The 10173-nt window shown below is 48.1% G+C and overlaps 1 protein-coding gene across 1 annotated transcript; it reads left to right on the top strand.

Annotated features, from left to right (window-relative positions):
- Positions 1 to 457: 457 nt before the first annotated feature.
- On the top strand, positions 458 to 6758 carry HHEX (hematopoietically expressed homeobox). The gene is made up of 4 exons (XM_049855530.1): positions 458 to 896; positions 3071 to 3249; positions 3528 to 3578; positions 5594 to 6758. The coding sequence occupies exons 1-4, from the start codon at positions 530 to 532 to the stop codon at positions 5813 to 5815; spliced, it is 819 nt and encodes a 272-aa protein (XP_049711487.1). The 5' UTR covers positions 458 to 529; the 3' UTR covers positions 5816 to 6758.
- The last annotated feature ends 3415 nt before the right edge of the window (positions 6759 to 10173 follow it).

Here is a 10173-nt window from a genome sequence, read left to right on the forward strand (position 1 = left end):
GTTCCTCTCAGGCCTGTGAAAACGCGGCCCTCCAGCGGCCTCTACGCTGTCAGTTCCGCTGTCCCTCGCCTGGGTTGGCCTGGGAACCGCTGCTGACACCCGGGGTCCGGGCTTGGACCAGTGCGACCGAGTTTCGGCAGAGTCGCACTCCAAGCAGCTGCTTTCCTCTCTCCGTCCCGGACGGACGCACGTCCCGGACTTTCCTCGAGGGCGGCCCCGGCCGGGGTGCCAGGAGCCACGAGCAGTGGCGCCGGCTGCCGGGCACCTGGGCGCAGGGTCCTCAGAGTCCGGCAACAGGCGCGTCCTCGGGGCGGGGAGCTCGGCCGCCGTGGGCGGGCCAGGGTAGGGGCGGGAGGCGGCTCCGGGGCCCCGCGCCATTGGCCGTAGGACCCGGCGGCAGGAAGGGGCCAGCGAGCGCGGCCCCACCCCGTGGCCGGCAGAGCCTATCGCCGGGAGCGCGGAGCGCGGATAAATGTAGCACCGCGGCGGCGGCTGGCAGCTCTCCGAGGGGCCGAGGCGCAGGGGAGCCATGCAGTATCCGCACCCCGGGTCCGGGGCGGCTGCGCCCGCCGTGGGGGTACCGCTGTACGCGCCCACGCCGCTGCTACAGCCCGCGCATCCGACGCCGTTCTACATCGAGGACATCTTGGGCCGCGGGCCTGCCGCGCCCACCCCCACCCCCACGCTGCCGTCCCCCAACTCTTCCTTCACCAGCCTCGTGTCCTCCTACCGGACCCCGGTGTACGAGCCCACGCCGATCCACCCCGCCTTCTCGCACCACTCCGCAGCGGCGCTGGCCGCCGCCTACGGACCCGGCGGCTTCGGGGGCCCTCTGTACCCCTTCCCGCGGACGGTGAACGACTACACGCACGCCCTGCTCCGCCACGACCCCCTGGGTAAGGCGGCCGGGGTCACGGCGGGGCCGAGCCGAGGCGGCGGCGAGGAAGGCGCCACCCGGCAGGTGGCAGCGCCCGGGAGGCGGTGGGGGTGGGGGTGGGGGCGGGGGTGGGGGTGGGGGTGGGGGTGGGGGAAGCAATAGAAAGTTGTAGCAAAAGCGATTGAAAAGCGGCCCTCCGGCGCGCGCGGGGCCGGGAAGATCGGGCCCCGGCGGCGCGCGGCCAGGGCTGACCGCACCATGACTCAGATTGGTTTTCCTGCACCTTGCAGGCGTCGGGGTGCGAGAGCCTGGGCGAGACCTCAGGCGCCGCTGGCGGTCGAGGGCAGCCCTGGTCCGCGCGTGTCGCCCAGGGTGAGGCCCCCTTAGCGGGGAGGGACGGAGAGGTGGGCACCAAGGCGCCGCGGGCCGGCCCCGATGGGGCCGGGACAGCTGCCGGGCTCGGATGGTTACGGGGCTGGACCTGGTTCAACAAGCTTGTGCAGTGAAAGAGCCTGACCCTTTCCGTTCATACAGGAAATCTTGAGTTCTCGATAGGAGTAAATCTGGTTTCAGAAGCTGTTAAGTGTTTTCCTGGCTGCATGAAGCAGACCCTTCCCCCGGAGTAGTGCACGCTGCTGATTATTTTATCGACATCCTCAATACAGACAAATTCAGGAAACACTCGACTTCTGATAGCCGGGATCCGTTTTTCTGATATTGTTCATTTCCTCTGTGTGGGATGTGACTTTATGGCAGCTAAAATAACCAGTTGCTTCCTTTTTTTTTTTACCCACCCCCACCCCCCCGAGGCTGTTTTGCACCAGTCTGAAGCCTGACGCAAGCAAAATCTCGAAAAAACAATGCCAGCTTTCAAAGCGTTTAGGCGCAGGCTAGCAGAAGCACAGCTCGACGGACAGACCTTTGGAGTAGGAAGCTGTAGACCCCGGGCGCAAGATAAGATGGGCTGCGCGGGCATATAGAATTTGTTGGCTTGTCCCATCGGTACACTGCCAAAGAAATGAGAGCGCCGCGATTCGCGCTCCGGATTGGCCCTTGGCGCCTCCAGGGTCTGAAGCGTCGAGGTGGATAAGGAGGCCGTGGGGTCTGATATCAATCCCGTGTTATTGGCAGCTTCAGTAAAGACCCTGAAAACACTGACCGTTAATTCAATAATGTCATTGTTATTATGACACAACCTCTAGCCCAGCCTAGTTTTCTCTCTCTCCCACTGTTAGGGGGAGTTTGGGGGGATTATATTTTAGTTTTTTTTTTTTTTAAGCTTATTATATTGTATATTTTTATTTCAGCGGCGAGGCTTTGGTGCAGCAGCACTACAGTGGCACTGTTTGCTGGGGCCGCAGCGGGACCCTCACTGGGGCTGGGCTTGGGGGCAAACGTTTGCACAGAGCGCGCTCTGGGTTTCCTTGGGTTACTGGTGGGACTGCGCAGGAGGAAGCAAAGGGTTTTTCGAGATAGACCAACAGGAAACACATTGACGGAAATGTTGCCATAGCCCACGGGGTGGCTTTAACTGGCCGCCCCCGCGGACCGGGTGTGAAATCAGAGGAGGCCGCGGCGCCCTCGGGCCGGGATTGGAGGCTCCACGCACGGCCTAACTCGGGCGCCCGGGCCCCAGCGCTTCCCGCGCAGCGAGCCTCGTGGTTCCCTTGGTCGCGAACGCCTTGCGTAGTGTTCCAGCCCCGCTTTTCCTCAACACGCGGACACCCGAGTATTCGGAAAGTGCAGTTTACCGAGGGAGAGGACCTAGGGGTGCAAAAAGTTGTGTATAAAATCGAGAACGACTGGTAAAAGAGGATCGTGGTGTTTTAAGTTCAACTTGTAGTGGGCGTTCTTTTAGAGATGAAAGGATCTGTGTGTTTGTATGTAGCTGTGATGTGATGGTTGTGTGCGTTAAAGTGTACAGGGTGGTCTGTGTGTATATGCAGTGTAGGTGTATGACTGGGCGTGTATGTGCATATGTGTATATACAGTCTAGGTGTGTGGCTTTGGGTGTTTGCCTGTGGGTATATGTGTGTATTAGTGCGAACTTGCTGGGCCCATGTGCCGGTGCGTGTGCTTGTGGGTGTATGTGAACTGTCTGGTTGGGTGTCCTCCTGCGCTTCCCCCTTTCGTCACCCCCTCGGAACTAGGCGCTCCAGGGCTGTCGCTAAGTGCTGCTACTTCTGCCCGCAGGCAAACCCTTGCTCTGGAGTCCTTTCTTGCAGAGGCCGCTGCACAAAAGGAAAGGCGGCCAGGTGAGGTTCTCCAACGATCAGACCATCGAGCTGGAAAAGAAGTTCGAGACCCAGAAATACCTCTCGCCGCCCGAGAGGAAGCGTCTGGCCAAGATGCTGCAGCTGAGCGAGAGGCAGGTGAGTGCGCCCGGAGCCTGGGACCGCCTCCGGCGGGGGGCAAGGCTCTTGAGGCCGGGTTCGGGGGGTCGGGGGGCCGGGGGTCCGGGGGGCGGGGGGGACGTGCGGAAGAGAGACGGGAGAAGACGAGGAGCCGCTGTGCGCCTCCCCGCCCGTCGCGCTGTGCAACGTCTGGAGCGCTGGTCAGCTCTACAGCCCCTAATTGGCTTCTCCCTTCCTCCCTAGATCTTTCGGGATTTCTGGGTCATTGGCAAGTTTTTCTTGTTTCTTTCCTGTAGGTCAAAACCTGGTTTCAGAATCGACGGGCTAAATGGAGGCGATTAAAACAGGTATCACAAGGTTCTGTTTCTATGGAAATAAATTTTTTTTTATCATGTTATTCCAGTGCCAGGCCTGTTATGGGTTGTATACAGAAGTCATTTGAGAGCCTATTTAACCTCTTCACCTTGATTAAAAAGGCAAATAGCCCTGCAGAAATTCAGGATGACTCGCTCAGGTGGCAGTAATGCTAAAAGCACCTAATGCAGTTCCTATATCAATTATGCTGGGGTTTTCACACACTGGCTAGGAAAACTCCTAGCTAATTGTTTTATAAACCCCATATGTTGTTTATCTAATTAACGCAGGAAAGATAAAGTAATTGACAGTAAATGACTTAAGCAGTTATCTTTGGGAGAAAATTGTTTCTATTATTTACACAGCCATAATAAAACCAGGCAGAACTCAAGAGTAAATATAAGGAAATAAACACCTTTAAGTCTTGTTTGCACTATTTTTTTTTACAAGAATTAAAAATCAAAGCGTTTAAAAAATGATTTTCCATCTAACTTCAGCTCTTAAAATGAATGTAAAACATGTAGGAAAATATCCAAGCCTGTTTAAACTTTCTAGCAGTATTTTCCCCAGTGACCTTGTTACAAAACGTGATAAAAAGTAAAGGCGAATTCAGTTTTTAAAGTAGCTCTATTGATTTAACGCTAAAGATTTGTTTTGATGTCCTAATCTGGATATATCCTCTAAAGTTATCTAACAATTGGCTGAATTGTTCATTTGCCGGTGTATACACAGTTTATAATAAAATATTTTTGAAACAATGAGTGGGGAAATTGAAAGCAGTGTGGGTTTTTTTTTTTAAATTTTTGGTCATTACTTGTTCATTAAAAATAAGGTGGTGTCAAACACAAAGAACACTTTGAAACAAATGCCCATAATTTCGTTATTCTAACATGATTTAAATATTTGCAGATTTCTCAGTCTCTGACTGTGTATACCTATCTTTTACGTAGTTGCAATCTGGTGAATATATTATTCTACAGTCTTGCTTTAAAAAACAACTTTAGCATTATAATGTTTCTATATAGTGTACATGTCCATTTTAGAGAAACACAGGATTAAAAATTCACTACCCCACTGCCATTGAGTCGATTCCGATTCATAGCCACCCTCTAGGACAGAGTAGAACTGCCCCACAGAGTTTCCAAGGAACACCTGGTGGATTTGGACTGCCGACCTCTTGGTTAGCAGCTGTAGCACTTAACCACTACGCCACCAGGGTTTCCAAAAATTCACTAGTTTATTTAATTCATTAAAGGCTCCACTTCAGTTTGCCAGGGATTTTTAAAATAGTGGTTCATACAATCGATAGCACTTTTTTTTTTTTATGTCATAGTGGAAATACTTCTCAGAAATTTTTCCCAAATTTTAAGTAAATGGTAGTTAATTGTCTCCTTTTTCAGTTAGCAGCATTCTTCCAGCTCTGCATTTTTTCTTTGATATGATTTTGTAATTTGCTACACATATTTGTGTGTATATGCTTATAAATTTGCTCTAGAAAAAGGATGTAAAAGGATTCACCCAAATAATTTAAAATAACTGAAATAATTTAACTTCTCCTTAATTCAAATTTAGCATTAATAGTTTTAAAATGTCTAGAAGACCCTAATTAGCAAAGTTTAAATATGTAAAGAATGAAGACAGAATGTTTCTGGAGTTATCTAATTTCCTCCACCCTCTAAACTTTTATAAATCTTGAGACCATGAGCCTGTACTGGAGTTAATTGTTCCGTTGATTGATATAACCCATTACAGTTATATCTATGACTAGTTTTCATCTGGCTAGAGTATAATCTCTCTCCAGTGTAACAGCCACTCCTCTTTACATCTCTTCCAAAATGAGCAAGATGTACAACTATGTATCTTCTGGATAAAAATATTATAACTGAAAGTACTTGATAAACTAAACATTTTAAAGATGGTACTGAATGAAAAACCATTTTGATTTATGTCTCTCACCTCTCCACATTTCATGATCCCTCCAATCTTCATTTCCATTTTCTTCATTCAGGAGAACCCTCAAGGCAATAAAAAAGATGACCTGGAAAGTTTGGACAATCCCTGTGAACAGAGGCAAGACTTGCCCAGTGAACAGAATAAAGGTGCTTCTTTGGATAGCTCTCAATGCTCACCCTCCCCTGCCTCCCAGGAAGACCTTGAATCAGAGGTTTCAGAGGACTCTGATCAGGAAGTGGACATTGAAGGCGATAAAGGCTATTTTAATGCTGGATGATGACCCCTGGCGTCAGCTGGCATGTTTGTAAAACTGGATTTGGGAATAACATTTTGCTACAGCAAATCTTCCTGAAAGAACTGGAAAACTATAAGAGAAAGGGAATCAATTTTCTGATATTCCAGAATCCTAAAATATTTGGTGCACTGGCTAATTAACCAACTCACGTTGAAACCTTAATTTTGACTTAAATGGATTCTGTGTCAATTTTAGGTTGTTATGATAAAGTGACTTTTCACTGATTAAATTCATCCCCTTTTTTCAAAACGTAAATTGTTACTTCTATTTATATAAAGTAATTTTTAACTTTTTGTTAAGTTTTTAAGTTATAACTTTAAAAGTTTTAATAGGATCTTCTTGAATGACTTTCCTATAATCAGGATCTACATCACACTTAATGGAAAAGCCAAGGGAAACGCCAAATCCAGAGGGATGCCTTGGAAAGGGGGCCCACCTTACAGGTAGCCCTGGGATATTTTAAAAGGAAACAGTTTTTTTATGTGAAATTCTTACATTGCTGCCTTAAATCTCAAATCATTTCAGAGCGCTTGTCTCGGGAATGTGTGTGTTCTTTTGTCAGAGAGATATAGTTGACAAGAATCTTAAATGCTTGTTTTGCACTATCACTTAGTACCTGTTTGACCAAGGTGAGGAGGGATAGTACTGTCCAATTCAAACAGAAACTGACTGGTTGGTGACTAAAATTAATCACAGATGAACTAGAAGTAGCAGGTTAATTAAATGTAAGTAGATTGTAGATAATTGTTTTATATCAAACGACGTTCATAATGTGTATGTATAATTGTGCACTGTCATGGCCAGAATGGTGTTCATTTTTTTAAATGAGTAACTTGGTGTAAAATAAACCCGTCTGTGGGACCACTGACCCCGCCAGACATCTCATTCTTTGATTAAAAAACACAACAAAGACCTCAAGTGCCTGCTGGGTGACTAGCGCGGGGCTTGGTGCGGAGCTCTTGCTGCGCGTAGCGAACTGGTAGCGCAGTGCTGGGCCGGTGGGTGGGCACCCGGTGGGTGGATGTGGGCATTTCCAGGTGTGTTTGGCGGAGGGTGTGCGTCCGGGCGCCTCCCTCCGGCCGACCTGAGCGGGGCAAGTTTCCCGGCACCGGGCGCGACAGGTAGCGGAAAGAGCCTCGACCCAGCCGGGCTGTACCGCGGAGCACGGCGCCGCCCGGGCCCCATCGATTCTCCTCAGCTCGCCGGGCTGGCCCGGGCGCCGTCCTTGACCAGCGTGAGTCAACACTGCGTCACCCTCTGGGGCAGCCGAGCCTAGGGGGCCAGCTCGGCGCGGCGAGGCTGCGGGGGGAGAGTCCGCAACCCGCCCTCTCCACATCGGGGGTTGGGGAGGCCCAGGCCGGGAGGAGCTGGAAGGATTTTGCTCCAAGGCAGCTACTCTCCTACTTCTGAGAGCTTCAGAACCACCTGGAAGGCTCCTTGAAACTCAGATTGCCTGGGCCTCAGCCCTAGAGTTTCTGGTTCAGTCGTCTGGGGTGGGGCGGGGGATTTGCATTTCTAACAAGTCCCAGGTGATGCCGTAGCTGCTGGTCCGGGAACCACTGGTCTAAGGAGTTTCTTCTGTGGAAGAAGCAGGTGGAGCCCGCATACCCCCTTCTCTCCCACCCCACCTGCTTCCCTCCAGGTACTCCTGCCAGTGTGGAAGTGGGTGGGGGTGAGGGCTGAGTAGGAAAAAGGGAGAGGGAGAGTGGAGGGACCAAGGCTAGCCAGAGTGGTGAGTGTGAGGGTGTGGGGTGAAGGAAGGGCTATTGTGAAATGGGGAAGGATGAGAGTGCTGACGTGAGGGGGCGGCTTGGGGGTTAAGGAAAAGACTGCGGTGAGGTGAGTTGAGTTTTCCCACTGTCCAGGGTATTGCTAACCTGCTATCCAGCTACTTGCCTAGCTGAGCCATCAGGCCCCTGACATTTCGGGAAGAGGATGAGAGACATCTGTGGAGGGAGAGACCCAGAAATCTCTCTCTTCTAGCCTTGGCCTCCATAGAGGCCTCTAGTTGTCTAGAGTTGGGTGCCTCCTGGGCTGAGGCCAGTAAAGGAATGGCCATGCCTTGGCCAGACTGACCAGGGCTATGGCTCCCCAGATGTGGGCACCCAGGTGCTAGCAGAAAAGGAAGATGGAGTGAAAAAGTCACTGCTCTCAGAGGGTTGTTCACATCCTGCTTCCTTAAATGCCCAGGTGATCCCTGGAATTGCAGGTGGATTTAGATTCTCGAGAAAGTTAGTACTGAGTCCTCAAACAGAGAGGTATGCATGACCTCGAAGTTTGAAGATTTGGGATAGAGTATTAGTTCTTGGCCTCAGCTTTCTCATCTGTGGAATGATGATCTAGTTGATCTATTATTAAATCCCTTCCAGCCCCCAAATTCCCAACTTAGTTCAAACTATTTTTCTCCCTACTCTCCCTGTCTCCTCAATGTTGGAGTCCAAGGTAACCATCTAGTGGCAGAATTTATCCCTTCCCATTAGCTTCAGGCTCCAAGTTCCCTGACCTGCCTGGCAAGTTACATCAAGGTTTCAAAGGTCGTAATAGTCTCGTATGAAAATGGGACTGTCTGTATCAGATTTTTGGAGAATGGGAGACTTGTGGACCTAATGTTGAGTTAAAGCAATCTTGGAATCAGTGTGTGTGTGTGTTTTGTTCCTGGAGATAACCCCTGGTTAATGTTTATTCTTGAGAATAACTGTATCATGACTATCAAGCAGAGAAATACAGGTTTATGTATTGATTGACACTAGAAAAGTTGAGGGGTGAAATCTTGTTTTAAAGTAGACACTTCCTTGAAACCAGGCGGTTTTCATATTTATAGCTATTCCTAACTCTCTTCAAGTTGCTCATATTCTGAACCTGAATGTACCCCTGTAAATCAAGAGCATGCTAACAGGAGGAAATACAGTATTTTCAGGACACAGGTTGGCATGGAAAGTTTTCTAAAGTGCCCCACTGCAGATTGCCAATGAATATTTACAAATTCTTCCTACAATCCAGGCATTTTTCATTTGTTTATCTTTTGGCTATTTCATGTTGAAGCAGCATGTATGACCTTTACAGCACAACTCCTGTCTTGTTTTCAACTCTTTTTTATCAGGAGATTCAACTTGAAACGGTTATCATTTAGCAGAAAGACAAACAGAAAAGCACATTTTTGTAAGCAAAACGTTAATGATTGGAAGAATTGCCCTAATTTCACCATGACAGTGTGTGATTAATCCCCTGGGTCACGTACTTATACTTTAAGTTATTCAGTTTGTTGGTCTTTGATATTCGGAACCCTTTCTAACTTAATAGGATATTGATTTTGTTGCATGATGTACTTTGACTCTTTAAACAACATCACTTTTAGGGGTGACTAGCCTGCTGTGTAGTATTTTATTTAAAGAACTGTTGCATAAGGTTTCTTTTTCTTACTTTTTATGGTTTCTCAGGGTGAAAGCTGATAAGACATCTTGTGGGAAAAGAGGAAACCATCTCTGATAGTGAAAGTACCTATTCTCTTTCAACATCTCTGACAACTTTTTTTTTGTGGTTTCATTACTGTGAATATTCATTTTAGTTAATGGGGGTGGGGCAGGGATTCAAGAAAATGTATTTGGACTTGGGAGAAATGCACCTTCTCAGGGATAGAAGGAACTCACTCTAGTTATAGTCATTCTAGTTATACTAGTCATTCTAGTTATCCTAGTCTAGTTATACTGCTTCGTGGAAGATCATATGGACTCACCTTTTTTGATTTTCTTTAAAATCTAATAATCAATGATCTTTTAGACCTGTGAATGGTGTTAGTATTTATAGAATTACTAACAATATGAGACAGAATATGGAAAACCAGCCTCCCAGGATCCTTCTAAATGGCTAGGAGATTGGCATCTTGTAAAGATTATCAGATGTTTTACTAATATTTATTTTCATCCTATTTAGGTTTTATGAAGTCTCAGCTGGACTCTATACTTATTTACTTTTGTCCACTGATATATTTTTAAATATTGTTGTTAAATCCAAATGAGAAGCAGTTTGGAGATTCCTTCTACCTTCCAAAATAACTGAGATCCAGCATCTACAGAACAGCAGCTCCTCTTTTAGATGTGGCTGTAGTAGGGAGCCCTATCTCAAAGGAAATATACCGTTGTAGATAAGAGCTTCCTTAAAGATTACAGCCACGAAAACCCTATGAGGCAGTTCTACTCTGTCACATGGGGTAGCTATGTGACTGGAAGGTATCCAGCAACAAAATAAGAGCAGGGCGGGAAGTAGAAGTAAGGCAGAAGAGTCTCCTATACCTTCCTTGCTGGTTGGGGGCCTCAGTTCCTGAAGTCGTGGGAGACTTAACT

Source organism: Elephas maximus, chromosome 16, assembly GCF_024166365.1.
Source record: "Elephas maximus indicus isolate mEleMax1 chromosome 16, mEleMax1 primary haplotype, whole genome shotgun sequence".
NCBI lineage: Eukaryota > Metazoa > Chordata > Mammalia > Proboscidea > Elephantidae > Elephas > Elephas maximus.